This window comes from Globicephala melas, chromosome 6 (genome assembly GCF_963455315.2).
Source record: "Globicephala melas chromosome 6, mGloMel1.2, whole genome shotgun sequence".
Classification (NCBI taxonomy): Eukaryota; Metazoa; Chordata; class Mammalia; order Artiodactyla; family Delphinidae; genus Globicephala; species Globicephala melas.
Genome location: NC_083319.1, coordinates 37,503,912 through 37,522,554, shown reverse-complemented (window position 1 = coordinate 37,522,554; position 18,643 = coordinate 37,503,912). Strand labels below are relative to the sequence as shown.

Sequence of the window (18,643 nt, the reverse complement as noted above, 5' to 3'; positions counted from 1 at the left end):
TAGTAGGGCAGTGCAGTGGGTCTAGGACTTCTGTCAGTAAGAGTGGGTGATGAGTTATACATTGTACATGTGGTATTGGTGGGAGCAGTTGATACTGATGCTAATTATAGGTGCTGGCAAACTAACAAAGAAAAGAGAGACTATAACAATATGGTTTGGCTGTTAAAAATAATCTTAATTGTAGTCTTCTGACTCACTTATTTATTTACTTCTATCCTGCCATCTTCCAGAAAGAATTTGATGTGGCTAATTGCAGTCATTACATCAACTCATTATCATTTCTGTTCAATTACTATGTTACACAATTATGCATGTTAAAAATGTCAGGTTAATGTATCAAAGTTTTATTTGATTACAACATTTAAGTACCTAATCTGGGCATAGTGTGTGTTGTGTGTATATATATATAGATAGTTAGATAGATATATGAGTGACTGTTATTCCCATAAAAGCATGGTCATCTTATGGCTTCTTATTATAGATTTTATTGGTACAAAGTGGTAAGAAATGAATTTGATTGATAAAATATGATTGACAGAATTATGATAGACATGAACAATTGATAGACTTGTTCATTACACAAACAGTTATTGGACACCTCTTCCTCATGCCAAGAATCATGCTAGGCACTGGGGGTATAGAGATTAAAAGTCCTTGATCTTAAGGAGCTCAAGTCCAGAGAGGAAGAAACATGTAGCTAGTACCATGTGATAAGTAAATGGTAGAGGAGTATAGAGGAAGAAAACTTAATCCAAATTTGGGATGGTTAGGAATAGCTTCCTAGAGAAAATGATATCTAAATTGAAAAAAAAAGTTTAAAATCAAAGTCCATATGTTTCATTATGGTTCACTCTTTGTGTTATACATTCTATGGGGTTTTTCTCTTTTTTTCTTCCAGTTTTATTAAGATATAATTGACATACAGCACTGTATAAGTTTAAGGTGTATAGTGTAATGATTTGACTTACATACATCCTGAAATGATTATCACAATAAGTTTCGTGAATGTCCATCATTTTGTATAAATACAAAATAAAAGAAAAAAATTTTTGTGACGAGAACTTAGGATTTACTCGTAACAGCTTTCATATATAACATAGAGTGGTGTTAATTATATTTATCATGTTGTGCATTACATCCCTACATATTGTATGGATTTTGAGGAATACATAATGACACATATCCACCCCGATAGTATCATATAGAATAGTTTCATTAACCTAGAATTCTCCTGTGCTCTACCTATCCATTCTCCCCTCCCTGCAAAACTCCAAAATAAACTGAGCTTTAAAAGATGAGTCAGAGTCAGTCAAGGAAAGGAGAAAAGAGTTCATGGTACTAGGACACTAAGATGAAAAAGCATAACTTAAGTATGTTAAATTCTGGGTGGCTTGAAGGCAGGAGATAAGAGTGGGGAAGGGGTTAGAGATGAGGCTAGAGAGGCACAGAGTGCTCATGTCAGGAAGGGTTTGAGTGCCGAAGCAAGCTGTTTGTATTTTATCTCGAAGACAATGGGGAACCTTTGAAGGCTTTATGCAGGAGAATGAAGCAACCAGATGGTGGTGGTTGTAGTGATGTGAGCAGTTTGCTTGATGCATTAAAAAAATCTAATTGTAGAATGAATATATATATATATATATATATATAAACCTCATAAAACAAATATTTATTTTAATGAGTTAATATAAGGCAAAAAATAGACCTTTGCCAGGCACCCCAGAAAGCCCTCCACATGCCTTTTCCCAATCACAGTCTCCTCCTCTGTAAAAATAACTACTATTCCGACTTTATGATAATAACTTCCTCGATTTTGTAAATGTGCAAATGGATCCCCCCTCCCATATTATATATTCTTTTAGTACCTGTATGTATTTACCTTTCCTACATCACTTACTCGGTATGTATGATTATTTGATTAATATTTATTTTCTTCTCTAGACCATAAATTTCATGAGTAGGGAAAATGCTTATCTGTGTATCCCCAGTAACTTTGCTCAGTAAAATTAGTTGAATTAATGCATTTCTGTTAAGTGGAATTACTGAGTTAAGGAATATGCACATTTAAAATTTTGTTAGATATTGCCAAATTATACACTAGAAAGATTGTACCTGTTTATATTCCTGGTGTTGATACTCCTTTTCTCACATCCAGCCATACTGCCCTTTCACCCTCCCCTCCCCGTGTCCCTGTATCGCTGAGTCCTTTTCTTCTACAGAGAATTTTGGGCACATTCCAGCTTTTGTTTTAGGTGCTTAGGATATATCAGGAAGCAAAAAGACGAAGATCCTGGGTGGCAGGAGGTAGACAATAAACATAATAATTATACAGGATGTTAAGAGAGTGGACCAATAAAAGAGTAGATGGTGAAAAGCAATTGGGAATGCTAGAACTGAAATTGAATTATAATTTTAAATAAGGTGGCTAGTATACAAGCTACAGTGAGATGACTTTTGAGTAAAGACTTGGAGGAAGTGAGGGAAATAACAAGTTGGCTGAAAAAGGGTAGCAAGAGGTCTGCTGGGGGTGCTGTAATACTGTTTCTTGATCTGCGTGCTGGTTACTTGAGTGTGTTCACATATTCTTTGAGCAGTACGCTTATCATTTGTGTACTTTTCTGCATTTTATACCTCAGTAGAGCTTTCATATTAAAAATGAATTGATGTTGAACATTTCAAAATGCCTTAATAGTACTTGCCTAGTTATTCATGGGTATTTTCCTTTGACTTACAAACAGCGATGAATGCATTAATCAATTTCTATTAATAAATCATTTTGCCTTCCTTTAATTTACTTGATTATGGTAAAAGTATTTTTTTAAAGCATTCTTTTGATGTAATGCTATGTTTGATTTGCTTCTATTTTATTTTGGATTTTTGTATCTATATTCACAAGGAAGTTTGGTCAATAGTTTCTTTTTGTTATTCCCCTATGTCAGGTTTGAAGTACTTTTCTTAATTATAGGTTCTTTACTGTTTTCCATGGAAAGAAATCTACTGTCTCGAAAAAGGAAGGGAATAATTTCTAATGTTTGACTTTATTGTCCTTTGTGAGCTACCTGGTAATTACTACAATTTAGTAATTGATAGGTGAGTCCTGTCACTGCTATTCTAGACAGATGGCTGTTCACTTCAAGTCTAGGGCTCAAATCTCCTGTCATTTCATTGTCATAGAAAAATTGACCATCACTGGACTATTAATTGGTGATGTAATAGTTGTTTGGGGGTGTTTTGTTTGATACTTATGGACCTTATTTTTTTAATGTGACTATTTCTGATTTCTTACGTTTTCCACTAGAAACAGGATGAAATAGGCAGAAGCCTGTGTTGCTGTAGCCTAGTCAACAGGGATAAGTGCAGAACCTTTGCCTTACTGGAAAGAGGATTCATTTTTAATTGGATCCTGGACCTGCTAGAATTGTTTCATTTCCCTGTATGATCGCAGTGAGCTGGTCTCCAAGCTCAGTAGGATAGCTCATCTGGCTGTCTCCTTCCATCAGCGCAGGAGCACTGTGCTTCTGTTTGAGAGACTGGTTTTTTTCATATAGCAAATCCTGTAGCTGTGTTTTTCAAAATGTAATTCAAGAATCATTTGGCATTAGTTGCTTATTGAAAAGGCAGATACAACAACAACAAATGTAGATGCCCAAGCCACTCCAGGCATTTTGAATTAGAATCTATGGGAGTATGGTCTAGGAATCTACATTTTAAACAAGAGGCTCAAGTAATTCTTCTTAAAATTTAAAGACACTGCTTTCTAAGATTAAGAAGAACCTGCTTTTATTCAGTTGTTAACTTCTTCAAGTATAGGATTTCTGTGCCAAGCATTGGAAGGACCAAAAGGGAGTATAAGATTGGATCTTCCACTCAGGGAACTTACAACCTAGGCTAGGGATGGGATGCATAGGACTAAGGCAAGCAATAAAATGAATCAAATTCTAAGGCAGGTGTTTTTAAAAAATCAACTTTGTTGAGATATAATATACATGCAAAAGATTCACCCATTTGAAGTGTACATTTTGATTGGTTTTGATAGATGTATATACCAGTGAAACTACCACCATGATCAAAATACAGAACATTTCCATTACCTCTAAACATTTCCTTATGCTCTTTGCATTCATCCTTCTCCCAACCCCTGGCTTCAGGCAACCACTGATAGGCTTTCTATCACTATAGATTAAATTTGGTTTCCTAGAGTTTTATATAAAATAGAAACATACACCATGCAGTCCTTTGTGTCTAGCTTCCTTCACTCAGCAGAAGGATTTGAGATTCTTCCATTTTGTTGAGTGTATCAGTAATTTGTTTCTTTTTATTGAGTAGTGTTCTATTATATGGGTATACCACGTTTTGTTTATCCATTCACTTGTTGATAGGCATTTGGGTTTTTTCCAGTTATTATAATTAATATGAACATTCACATGATCGTGTGTTTTCACTTCTCTTGGTTAAATACCTAGGAGTGGAACGGCTGGATCATATGGGTTGGTGTATGTTTAGCTTTTAAGAAAGAGACGGACGGTTCTTATTTTGATTGTTAATAGAGACACTGTACTAGAGTCGTTGCTCATTGTTTAAGGAGAGTTGTTTAAGTGGAACTTATGAATGAATTCCAGTTATATAAGGGAGGATAGGGAATATTTATTGAGTAATTACCATTTGTCTAGAACATGGTAATTAAATGCTGTGATTTTTCAATGCTTATGCAAACCTGAGAGGTAAGTGGTATTACTCTTCACTCTTTATAGATGATGAAGAGAAGTGTAGAGAAGTTAACCAGTCTAAGGTTACACAGCTAGTAAGAGATGGCTTTGAATTTAGGTTTATTTGGTTCCAAAGCTCAAACCATTTCCATTACACAAAGAAGGAATAGAAGTGAAGGATATTCCAGCTTCAGAAGTTGGGGGACAGATAGGAGAAATTGGGCTTATTCATCTCTCCATCTCCTGAGTATGGCAAGCATAGGAACTATGACAATCTGTTTGTCATAACAGAAACTTTGTTTTGCGGGACTGGTTAACAGTGAGCTTTGATATTTATTTGGTATCAGATTATAGAGGGGTTTGAAAGCCAGGGAGATAAATATACTCCTTTATAAAGAGTTGTAAGTTGTTAAAAGGGTAATGATGTGATTAGAAGCTGGATTTAGGAAAATTCGTCTTGTTGCAGTCTGCTAAGTAGATTGAATGGGACAGAGATTAGAAGGTCTTAAGTCCAATCAAAAATCTGTAATAATTCAGGCATGAGGTAATAAGTTCTTTGATAAGGAGAGTAAAACCTATGAGGAAGGGACAGTAGGAAGGAGACTTAAATAGACTTAATTACTAAGCTGTTGACAGATTGGACACGGGAGATAAAGTAGAGAGGAATTTTAGGAATAGTTTTGAAGTATCCAGAGTTCCTTGGTTTTGGACTTGTCGTATACTTGGTATGCTAATATATCTGAAGAGAGCTCATAACATTGTAAATAAAATGTCATTGCCAGTAGAGGCTCTAGTTTTCTAGACAGCCTTTCTCTTAGCATAAGGTGACACTGAGCTAGAGGGTAATTGGTTATTCATTTGTTAAGTATGTGAGCTTGAAGAGGTTTGAAGCTCCAGGGAGGTAGGAAACATTAGCCTGTTCATTAAAATTTCCAGTTTGACACTCATTTGATATGTGTGAATGCCCAGTTTGAGAATGTTACTGGTTTTCTAATACGCTCTTAATGTACTTGGAGGTTTTTCTGCAGCTCGTTTGGCCAGTATCTTTTCTCTGCTTACTACCTTTTTGATGTCCTGTGATAAGTAATACCCTCCACCTTGCTTACGTTGAACATTTTACTGCATGAATTGTAGAATGTCTTGATGTCTCCATTTTCCACTGCGTGTGCTTCCTTCCATTTGCTTCTGAACAGACTGTGCTCTAGCTTTCATTCATTAAAATTTGTCATAAAAATGATGCGTAACTTTTTTGTTTCTAAATTCAGTAGGACTTTCTCAGTTTTATTTTGACTGCTCTGTAGCACTGCTACTTGTTAACCACTCACTCCTTCCTTGAAACCTTGTTTTCCTGACTCCAGGGACCACAATGCCATGGTTTTCTTCCTCTCCAGCTTCTTTGCAGACTCCTTTGTGGACTCTTCCTTTTTTTAAAAGTCAGATTTATTAATGTATAATTTACATATAGTAAAATTCTCCCTTTTAGTGTACAGTCCTATGAATTTTGTCAGACACATACAGTCATGTAACTGTAACCACACTCAAGATATAGAGCAGCTCCATCAACCCTAAAAATTCCCTTAAACCCTTTGTAGTCAACTTCTCCCATTCTTGGCCTGTGACAACCACTAATCTGTTTTCTGTCCCTAAGTTTTGCCTTTTCCAGAAAGTCATATAAGTGGAATTATATAATTTGTAGCTTTGAACCTGGCTTGTTTCACTTATCATAATGCATTTGGGACTCATCTACGTGTGTCACTAGTTTATTCCTTTTTATTCCTGAGTAGTACTCTACTGTATGGATGTACCATGGTTTGTTTACCTATTCATCAGCTGAAGGATACTTCTGTTTCCAATTTTTAGTGAATGTGAATTAAGCAACTGTAAACATTTGTATATAGGATTTTGTATGAACATGTTTTTATTTCTCTTGGGTAAATATATAGGAAGGGGATTGCTGGATTGTATGGTGTGTGTATAACTTCATAAGAAATGCCCAGATTATTTTCCAAAGAGGCCTACCACTTTGCATTCTTGCCAGCCACGTATGAGATTTCTAGATGCTCCATAGCCTCTCCAACACTATATTGTCAGTTCTTTTTTTTTTTTGGTCTGTCTGCTTTTTAAATGTGGCTGTTCTATAGCTTCCCCCCTTCTCCTATACACAGTCTTTTTCTTATCCTATACTCTCTACCTCATTGTTTTTATTTAATTTTTATCTATTCAGTTACAAATATTTGTTGAGATTCTGCTTTGTACCAGGCACTGTTTAGGCACTAAGGATATAGCAAGGAACAAAGAAGAAAAATTCCTGTCCTCATGGGAGCTTGTGTTCTGAAAACATCCAAGTCTTCTGCTCCACATCTCTTTTCTCATATATCCAGCTGTCTACCAGACATAGTCATTTGAGATGTCTCATAGTTACCACAAAGCCGATAAATACATCTAACATTAAATTCATCATCACCGCTTTGAACCTTCCCCTCTTTTGTATTTCTTTTAATGAATGATGTCATATCCACCCAGTAGCTCAAGCTAAAAACCTGGGCAATATTATCTAGGCTTTATTTTCCTCACTTTCCACATTCAGTTACTTATCAAACCGTATTGACTTTACCTCCGACGTATCTTATGAATGTATCTACTTTTCTCTGCTCCCTCTGCTACTTCCTTAGTTCAAGCCATCATTAGGTCAGTGCAATAGCCTCTTACTAGCCTCCCTGACACGTCTTCAGTCTACCTACTGTACCAACCAGTGGCCACACTGTACCACCATTCTCTTTCTAAAATGACAAATCTGATCCTGTCTCTCCCCTGCTTAAAAGCTGTGATAGCTCTGTATTATCCTCCAGATAATTACAAACTCCTAACATTACTAAATTTCTAAACATACATGTACTTAAGACTCACTTTGATCAGGTTCTTCCATAACCCTTCAGCTTCTCATTCAGGTAACGCTGGAACTATTTTCAGTTCACTGAATGGGCCTTTGAATGTATAATTTCTTTTCCTGGAACATTTCCGCCCTCCTTTTCTTGGTTCTTATGCCTAGCAAAACCTAACTATCCACAGTAATTGTTCTACTGACTACTGATATGTTTTAGTGCTTTTTTGGGGTGAGGAAGGAAACTTGGCCTAATTAAACTGGTGTTATTTCTCTTACAATGGTACCAGGCTGAAGTGAGAATAGGGAACTAGTTAGTCAGAGAGCATAACTGTTGTTATTTTCATGGTTTAGGGATGGACCCAGTAGATGGGATCAGATTATTCGTTTGATTTATTCATACAAGAGATATTTATTGAACACCTACTATGTACAAGAAACTGCTATGCAGTGCTGTTGGGTGTTCAAGAATGAGGCTGTGTAATGCAAAGAGAGCACTCTTTGGGCCCAGAGTTTCAGTGAGACGCAGCATTGTCACTTGCCTGAAGCCATCTAGCTTGATAGGTGTATTTTGAAGTTCTATGTGATTATTTTTCAGTTTTCTTTTAAAAAGAAACAAGGTAATTACCCTCTAATGTTTGCTATGGCAACTGCACTATAGCCTAGGAGAATTTTTATCCTCCACTCCATGGTTAGAAAGTTAAATAAATTATTAAAAATTTAAAAATTGCACACTAAACTAACATGAGAAGAAAGAGATATAGGTGGTAGGAAAAAGGTGAGTACATAGGAAGAAAACTCTCCCTGTGTAGTTACACAGCCTGTGACTGATTTGTAATCCCATTTTCCCAGGATTGGGAGTTAACTCAGGTAGTGAAACCAGCCTGTGTTGGAATCATTCAGTGCTTCCAGAATTTTGCGTCTTAGGGCAAACATTTAATTAAGGTAGCTGCACCCTCAGAACTCTGAGGACTTTTGAACCCAGACGTTGTTGATCCTTCAGCTGGCATTACAACTGTTGGAGTGTGCTGATCTTCCTGCTACCTATTTGTTAGGAACCTATAAGGCAAGCAAAAATCTGGCAACATGACAAAACAACAAGAAATGCAAATTGCTTACTCTTTTCTGGGGACCTGTGCTAAGTACTTTACATGGATTTTCTCTTGTAATCCTTACAGAAACCAATGAGACTCATATTATTATAATTCTCAAATTACAGATGAGGAAACATCTATAATAACCTTTTCAAGATCTTATAGCTAGTACATGGCAGAGCCAGAAGAATTTAGCTTTGATTTCTGTATCCATATTCTTAACTATGAAGCCACATTATTCCTTGTTTCTTGGGATAAAGGCCCATTTTTAGTGATTTCCTTGTCAGCTTAGTTGCCTCAAATTCAGTTCAGCTGTGGAATAGGATTTAAATTTAATTAATATTGAATTTTTTAATCTTGAAAAATGAGTAGGAATTGTTTTCAGTTTTCTTCTGTCAAAGCCTCTGTGTTTTAATGGATTTTATTAAAAAGCTTATAGGCAATTCAGAAAAAAGTGGCTATCTCTGCGCGCCCAATAGGCTACAGTGGTTTTTTTGTTTGTTTGTTTTTTTGGCTGCATTGTGTCTTCTTTGCTGCATGTGGGCTTTCTCTAGTTGCATTGAGCAGGGGCTATTCTTTGTTATGGTGTGCTGGCTTCTCATTGCGGTGGCTTCTCTTGTTGCAGAGCACAGGCTCTAGGTGCGCAAGCTTCAGTAGTTGTGGCTTGCGGGCTCTAGAGCACAAGCTCAGTAGTTGTGGCGCATGGGCTTAGTTGCTCCACGACATGTGGGATCTTCCCGGACCAGGGCTCGAACCCATATCTGCTGCATTGGCAGGCGGATTCTTAACCACTGCGCCACCAGGGAAGTCCCCGCTACAGTGTTTTATTACATATTGGAAGACTAGAGATTAATACCATTCTTTGGCTTTTTTTTTTTTTTTTTTTTTGGTGGTACGCGGGCCTCTCACTGTTGTGGCCTCTCCCGTCGCGGAGCACAGGCTCCGGACGCGCAGGCTCAGCGGCCATGGCTCACGGGCCTAGCCACTCTGTGGCATATGGGATCTTCCCAGACTAGGGCACGAACCCGTGTCCCCTGCATCGGCAGGCGGACTCTCAACAACTGCGCCACCAGGGAAGCCCTGGCTTTTTTTTTTTTTTTTTTTTTTTTAAGAAGATGTTGGGGGTAGGAGTTTATTAATTAATTTATTTTTGCTGTGCTGGGTCTTCGTTTCTGTGCGAGGGCTATCTCTAGTTGTGGCAAGCGGGGGCCACTCTTCATCGCGGTGCGCGAACCTCTCAGTATCGCGGCCTCTCTTGTTGCGGAGCACAGGCTCCAGACGCGCAGGCTCAGTAGTTGTGGCTCATGGGCCCAGTTGCTCCGCGGCATGAGGGATCCTCCCAGACCAGGACTCGAACCCATGTTCCCTGCATTAGCAGGCAGACTCTCAACCACTGCGCCACCAGGGAAGCCCGCTGGCTTTTTTTTTTAATTTTTAAATTTAATTTAATTTTTTGATTCTTTAATTAATTAATTTTTGGCTGCATTGGGTCTTTGTTGCTGTGCACAAGATTTCTCTGGTTGCAGAGAGCAGGGGCTACTCTTACTTGTGGTGCGCGGGCTTCTCATTGCAGTGGTTTCTCTTGTTGCGGAGCACGGCGTCTAGGTGTGTGGGCTTCAGTAGTTGTGGCTCACGGGCTCTAGAGCGCAGGCTCAATAGTTGTGGTGCATAGGCTTAGTTGCTCCGTGGCATGTGGGATCTTACCGGACCAGGGCTCGAACGTGTGTTTCCTGCATTAGCAGGCAGAATCTTAACCACTGCGCCACCAGGGAAGCCCATTCTTTGGCCTTTTAACTTTCAATAGAGAGCAGCAAAATTGGATGTCATCACTCTTGGGTAAGGGAATCACTCACTTTCCCACTGTAACCAGGTCTGAGCTTCTCATAGATATATTGCAGTAGATTCAGGTTTGGTGAACATAGAGATAAGGAAAGGTTTCTTAGAAGCTGATTAAATTTTTCTCATTTTGAATATGGAACAGTATATTAGCTCCTCAGTGATGTTGTTCTAAGAGAGACCTCAGCCAGAAGGAGGTTTAAAAGAGTATGGAAGCAGTAGGGTTTTTTTTCGTTTGTTTGTTTGTTTTTGTTTGTTTGTTTGTTTTTGCGGTACGCGGGCCTCTCACCGCTGCGGCCTCTCCCGCTGCGAAGCACAGGCTCCGGACGCGCAGGCCCAGCGGCTCCGCGGCACGCGGGATCCTCCCAGACCGGGGCACGAACCCGCATCCCCTGCATCGGCAGGTGGACTCCCAACCACTGCGCCACCAGGGAAGCCCAGTAGTTTTTATTTTTATAATTTATTTTTTAATTTTTTGGAGGCACTATGTGCCATGTGGAATCTTAGTTCCCCAAACCAGGGATCGAACCCGTGCCCCGTGCATTGGAAGTGCAGAGTCTTAACCACTGGACTGCCAGGGAAGTCCCCGGAAGCAGTAGTTTTTTGTTATTCTCTATACAGTGAATTGCAGAGAGCAAGAGTACTTTGCTTGGTAGAAGGCATATGCCCTCTACATGTTATGAAAAATAAATGGAATACAAGTAGGGTAGGCTCAAGTAAGGTAAGGTATATAATAATTGGTGGAATGGAAAATGTTCTTTGAATTTGTCCTAAAATTGTCTATCACTCTTCTTCTTTGCTACCACTTGTGGTTTTCTTAGGTCACTGGACCTATTTGGGCTGGGGAGACCAACAGAGTACGTAAGAATTTGAATACCTTATAATTTTCTTGATCATACCCTTTAACATACCCCCTCTGACTATGAAGCTGGATATTCATGCATATAAGCATATATAATTCCATTCCCTCCTCTTCCCCTACTTGAATCTCAGGAGACAGTTGCCTGCAGTGGGAAGTTATATCCTTTCAGGCTGGTTTCCTGAAGACTGTGTGTGTGTGTGTGTGTGTGTGTGTGTGTGTGTGTGTGTGTGTGTGTGTTGTGTGTGTGTGTTTGTGTGTGTGAGAGAGAGAGAGAGAGAGAGAGATTTCATTTCAAACCAAAGTTTCAGTTATAATCCTGACAGGATCTCCTGATTTTTCTTCCCCAGAGCCAAGTAGTACCGTCAGCTACCTTTTGGAGGAAACTCTCTCCTTTGGTCTCTTAGCTAAGGAGTGCAGTGACTAGAAAGAGAAAGTTCATCCTAGGAGGGGTCATTGGTTTTGTGATGTGAACAAGAGGCTGAGGACGTGGTTTGACTTTCCTTGGAGCAGGCCAGCTAGGCTGAAGCCCAACTTTGTTCAACTTTGAGCTTAGAGAGTGGGCATCTAGTTCTTTCCAACAAGATTCACAGCCCTAGGCTGACATTACTGTCTGTGTTACCTATCTGACAGGGGAGGTGGGTGGGTTGACTGAGTCCCAATGATTAGATATCCAATAGATACTAAGAGAGGCCAAATTTTGTCCTGTCACTAGAATTTCTTATGGGGCATGTACTTTCTGTCATCTGAATCCTGGGTATTTGCACCAGGAAACTACTCAAAGGCAGCCTAAGAGAGCTCAGATAACTTAAGGTTTTCAAATAGAAAAAAGTAAGCCATGAAAAAAGAAAAAAAAGGTTTGAATTCTGTTTCCTTCTCTGAAAATTCTCCCTGTATTCTGGATTTAAAGATGGGGACTTAATCCAGGAGCACCACATACTAGAGAGCCTTGTTGTTCAGTATTTCATTCTGTTTTGTTTGAGTGCCTGCTTTCTGCCTGGGGCCCATGTTTGCCCCAGATTAAATTACTTTCCCGATCCTACTCTTCCAGGTTTATTTTCTCTCATTCCCTTCCATGTCCTTTCATGTACCTGCTAAATGAGCTACAAAATGTTTTACCAAAATATATATAGCCTTTCCACCATCAGGCCTTTACTCATGCCATTGCTTTTGTCCAGATTCCAGAAGGTATTCCCCCACCCCCCATCTTCACCTATTGAAAACCCTCCAGTCTTTCAGAGTCATATCTTCCATAATGATTTCCTTGTTCACCCTAACAGGAAATGACCTGACCGTCAACTCATACAGCACTTGGTTAGTACTATTCTCATGATAGATACATCCTTGTATTTGTATCCATATTTTCTCTCTGCTATTAGACTGACTCTATATGCTGAGTCTTCTGTGTTGTTTAGCCTTCACTGATAGGTACTCAATAAATATTTGAATGAGTAAATTTTCCCAGCCTTTTAATTTCAAGGGACTTCTCAAATTTTGCCCTCAAACTAGCTCACAAGTCCGCCTTAAGCTGAGTAACCAAACCTGTACTCGGTCTGTCTTTCTCAGTGAAGCCAGAAGTTTTCTGTTCTAGGTGAAATACTACTGTGGGGTAGAGTGTAGAGCCAGTAACAACAGACTGTCGCTGCTACACTGAAAGTACAATTCTTTCATTCAAGGCTTTTCCTTAATTTGCCTCTTTAGTTTCTAATCAACTTTGGTGGTGCTAGGAGATTTACTTTATGAAGAAACTAGGGATGGTATAGGGGGAGAAAAGCTGGCTGTTGCCCTTGACCTACCCTTTTTCTGCTCCTGTCCTTTGTCTCACCTCACTTCCTCGTATTTCCTTTTTCCTGTCCCCTCCTACTTTTCATACTCTCTTTTCTGCTACTGCTGGCCTCTTCTTTCCACAGGCACTTTGTTTCTTTTTTTAAAAATAAATTTATTTATTTTTATTTATTTATTTTTGGCTGCGTTGGGTCTTCGTTGCTGCACGTGGGCTTTCTCTAGTTGCAGCAAGCGGGGGCTTCTTCGCTGCAGTGCGCAGGCCCCTCATTGCGGTGGCTTCTCTTGTTGTGGAGCACGGGCTCTAGGTGTGCAGGCTTCAGCAGTTGTGGCACACAGGCTCAGTAGTTGTGGCTCACAGGCTCTAGACCGCAGGCTCAGTAGTTGTGGTGCACCGGCTTAGTTGCTCCGAGGCATGTGGGATCTTCCCGGACCAGAGCTCAAACCCATGTCCGCTGCATTAGCAGGCGTATTCTCAACCACTGCACCACCAGGGAAGTCCTGACACTTTATTTCTTAGTATTTGCCCTTTATTCCTTCAGTGTGGAAATGTGTCCGCCTTTAGGAATTTTTGGAATATTCCCCCCCTTAGCTTAACAGAATAAAGCAGAGCATTATTAAGGAGTAGTAGGTCAGATGCAGTGAGAAACTAAGGGTCTATCCAGGTAGTTTCTGGCTCTGGATCCTGGGCTCCTACCTCTGGCTGAGCTACCCTCTTCTGGACTCATAAGCAGTAGGATTGTCTATCACTGCTGCTTCTTTGGAGACTAAATCTTGGTTCTCTAGATTATAAACTAATAGCATATTCTCCTACCAGAGTTTAAATACACTTTTGGCTTTGTCTCTTTTGTTGCCTCTGCCCCCTCATCTGTATGCATGAATAATCCAGCGCTGACTTCTTCACACTTACTCCTTCCATGAGTTCAGAAAGAATTAAGTCTGAATGGCATACTGGTTTTTGTCCCTTGATCCTTTCTAGTCTTCAGAACAGCAAATGCATCAAGGTCTAAAATCAGTACCTCCAAAGTCTCTCTTTCCTAATGTGTGATCAGAGTGCTTTGTAATCAGAATGCTTTGCATCCCCTATGTTTGATTGGTATTGTTCCTGACCATTTGAAGCTTAGCCTCTTTCTCATACTGATTTTTTCCCCTGGAGTTCTGATCATTCTCTTCTTTTCTCATGTTCACATGTTGCCTTAAACTCAAGTGGGAAAAGCTTGTAAGATCTTCTTACCCCTACTCCCAGCTGTAACCCCAAGTGTTGTCTGGAACCCACATGTTGTGTGTTCCCTGTCTCTTTTAGTGGGATTATCTACCAAGTTGTCTGATGTAGAAGCCAAGGGGTCATTTCCCTATTACCTTCCGTTTGTCCCCAGGTTGTATTATTTCTGTCTGGATTTTTTTCTCTAGTTCATTAACTCTTTTCTGTTTCCACTGTGTCAGTATATGTTCTTATCTCCTACTTGTAAAAGCCTAATTTATGGTCATTAGGAGGCTTCCACTGTCCACATTGCTACCAAGATTTTTTTAAAATTCCTAATATGAGGAGTCCATCATCTGCTAAAAGTATCTCCATTTTGGATGGTGAATGTTCCTTTTCCTTATTGTGAGCCTAATAGAAACTTGGCAAGAAAGAACATATGGGACCTTATTAATTATACACATATGGATATGGTATCAGAAATGACTTCTATATAAAATAAACTACAGCACACTATTAGGTTGAATTCCTTTTCCAAGCACAGTATTGCATATTTTTACTTTTGCTTGGAGCAGGATTTGTAACTGTGGTCATTTTAGCTAACATCAAGAAAAAACTGTAGCTAGTCAGGTGCTGGCCTGAAAAGCAGAAATAATTCTATGAAATTGTAGTCACTGCTGTTAGATAAACTAGGCTGCATTGTCAGTAAGACCCCATTGACAGTGCACATGTTTTCCTCTTCGTCAGCCCAGGCTTGGGATGGGAATTCTGAGCCCAGAGTGTGGGTGCTCGACAGAAATTATTAGAAAAACCCAATGTTGCAGCAAGACAGTAAGACTGCTGCTGTTCTCAGCTGCATCTAGAACTTTTAACTTGACTTCTAAGTCTTGGCTTTGACCTTCCTGATTTCTTGGACCAGCTTCCGATGGTGGACCTGCTTATTTGATTCAACCATGTGTTTTTAGAGTCTGAAAACACCATGCTAACTTTAAACAAAAATTTCTCTTTTCTAAGAGATGGAAAAACTGTTTCTCCCCCTTTTGCCCCATTTTGGTAATAGTACAGGGGCAGAATCTATTTAAGACATTTAAAAGCAGATTTTTACTAGGGTTATGATAGCTTAGAGAAGCAGAATTCCAGAGAATTCTGCATTGGGAAAATGCAACTTGGAACTCCTCTAAGAATCAGCACTAAAATTAAACCAAATGTCTTATCTCATTCGATAAGGAGAGAGACTTGTGGATATTGAGACAGTTTTTTGCATGACTTGAGGTCACTGGGCTCATGTGCAGCTCAGTTTGCTCTTGTTCTCAAGGTCCAGGCTTGTGGCTACAACAGTTAGAAGCAGAAAAAAATTCTGAAGAACTAAGTAAAGCTGGGGTGCTTTGACTGACTCTGCTTATTCCACAGCTTTTGAAGATCCTGATAGTGCCGTTGATGACCGAGATAGTGACTATCGCAGTGAGGCCAGCAATAGCATCCCACCTCTTTACCATACGACTTCCCAGCCCAATGCTTCTGTGCACCAATTCCCTGTGCCTGCGCGATTGCCACAGCAGCTGCTGCTTCAGGGCAGTTCCCGGGACTCTTGCAATGACTCTGTGCAAAGTTATGACCTCGATTATCCAGAGCGGCGGGCCCTCAGGTGGGTATTGGGAACAAAGCACTTTCTCTTCCTAGTATGCAGGTCCCAGGATGCAACTGACATCAAGGATTTGGGTACCTTAACCTGAGGTGACAGAGGAAATATAGCAGTATGGTGGATCAACCTGCAGCCATTTTATGTAGATTCTGTCTTTTTTTTTCCTCTTCCATATGTTCACATTTATGCATATCCATCAGTAAGAACTTTCTTTATGATCATCAGGTGAGGGCAGGCCCACTTGGGGTGGATGGCTGAAAAAAGCCTGCTCATCTCTCTGCCCAGCCAGTGATTTTGATACACCTTTCACCAAGATTAAAAAAAGAAAATCACAGATGTTACATGCTTGGATAATTCTTCCTACCTAAATATTTCCCTGGGAACTTCAGAAGAAAACCAACATGATCTCACTATAGCAGATTCAGTACTTCTGCTGGACTTAAAAAAAGAAAACCTTTTTATTAATTTCTTAAATACATAAAACATTTACATGTAAAAATATATTAAGGTGTGCTACGTACTATACAGCAAAGAATTTTCCACCCACACCTGTTGTCCTCCTCTACTGCATCACCTTCCTGTCTCCTAGTTCTCTTACCACCCTTGTTTCTTATTACCCTTCCGTAGACCATCATCATATATTTATGAGTATAAAAGCAAATACATACATATATGCTCCCTACTCTTCACCCAACTTTAAAAAAAATCAGACTTAAAATTTAGAGAAACAGTACAATGAACACACATATTCATGTTGCCTAGACTTGCCAGTTGTATTAACATTCTGTTACATTTACTTTATCTCATTCTCTCTAATATATGTTTATATACACACACATTTTCTTTTTTTGGCTGCATCACATAGCTTGTGGGATCTTAGTTCCCCAACCAGGGCTTGAACCTGGGCCCTCAGCAGTGAAAGCACAGAGTCCTAACCACTGGACCTCCAGGGAAGTCCCACACATACATTTTTTTTTTCTGAACCATTTGAAAGTAAGTTGCAGATACCATGTTACTTTACCAGGAGGTACTTCAGCATGTAACTCCTAAGAAAGAGGACTTTCTTTTATATAACCTTAATATTATGATCACACTCAAGAAATTTGACAATACAATGATATTATTTAACATATAGACCATATTTAAAATTTTCCAGTTGTCCCAATAATGTTCTTTATATATATTTTTTCCTTTTTGATGCAGGATCCAATTAAGGATTATGGTACATTACATGTAATTTCCCTGTTTCTGTAGTCTCCTATAACCTAACAAAATTCCCATACTTTTTTTTTTTTCTTTTTGTCTTTTGAGGCACTAACATTTTTTGAAGAGTCCCAACCAGTTTTGAGAATGCCTCTTAATTTGGTTTGATCTGATTGTTTTTTCATGTTTAGAATCAGGTTAAACATTTTTGGCAAAAAACACTGCATAGATGTTTCCTTCACAATGCCTCAGCAGTCACATTTTACCTTGTCTCATTATTGTTGACGTTTAGTTTGATCTCTTGGTTAATCTGGTATACATACTAGATTTCTGCAATGTAAAGTTACCTTTCTTTTTGTAATTAAGGGTCTCTGGGATGATACCTGAGATTGTGTTAGTATTCTGTTTCTCACTCTTGACGATTTTTAGTGACTAAGTGACCACTTTGATGTTGTTTCTGTTTCCTAAATAAATGCTAATGGCTGTTAGATCTATAAAGGAACACATTGAGCTGACAAGCTCCGAGTCTGCAGGCCTTCTCTCCACCCCCACCTCAGTACCCAGGAAATAGGCAGTCTCTAACTTCAGTGAAAGTAAGGTTGGCTGTCTTCTGTATTCACTGACTTAAGTTGGGCGTGTAGCTTCTGATTCTGTAATCAGTATAGGGAAAGGTTTTCATTTCACTGTGATCCTCAAAACATATAGCCTTTAGATTTCACAAACGACAAATTATGATGCTTTAAATAATTTTCTCTTTGTGGTACTATAACAGGGTTTGACTTATGGTAGTCAAAGATTATTTTTATTATCTTTTATACATATATATTTTTTTAAAAGTAGTATGTTTGACTATATTCTTGGCTGTACTGCCTAAAATACAACCTTCAGCAAGTTAACAGCTTGGCGGCTTTTCAGATCCAAATTCATCAACAAATTTAGATTTCTTGAAATCCCTTGATATATTTTTATGGATTATTTAACAGTTCTAAACTTTGGCATTGTAAATATATTCTAAATATTGATGGAATATGTTCATTTTGTTTGTTTCTTTCTTTCTTAGAAAACAAAAGGATCCTAAATAGTTAATGGTAGCAAGTGAAGTATTTTAAAGTTGTTATAGGTATTCTTTTTCTAATGTGGAAAAACTTTTTGACTACATTGCTATAATACTGATGTAAGAACATGTGGATTTCCTTATCTTGTCTTTTCAGTCTGAATGGTTTTATCAAATTGATAATTTTATTAATTTTAGTTTTCTCATTGAATATGTACTAAATCTTATAATTTTTCTTCCTTTTCCCTGTTTTTCCTTTTTTTCTTGCCTTACTATTCTTCCATTTTTATCTCTTTACATCAGACAAGGCTTACAGGTTCAAAATGACAAAATTAGGATTATTTCATATTTCTCTGATGTTGACTGTGAAGAGCAAGAAGGTATATAT

General features: G+C 38.8%; 1 protein-coding gene across 2 annotated transcripts in view; it reads left to right on the top strand.

The window, feature by feature from the left end:
* The window catches only part of UNC13B (unc-13 homolog B), a 224,849-nt gene that overhangs the window by 101,808 nt on the left and 104,398 nt on the right, over window positions 1-18,643 (top strand). For both annotated transcript variants that reach the window (XM_060300789.1, XM_030884175.2), the window contains exon 8: window positions 15,767-16,001. In XM_060300789.1, coding sequence (XP_060156772.1) covers window positions 15,767-16,001 — 235 coding nt within the window. The remainder of the gene's footprint in view (window positions 1-15,766; window positions 16,002-18,643) is intronic.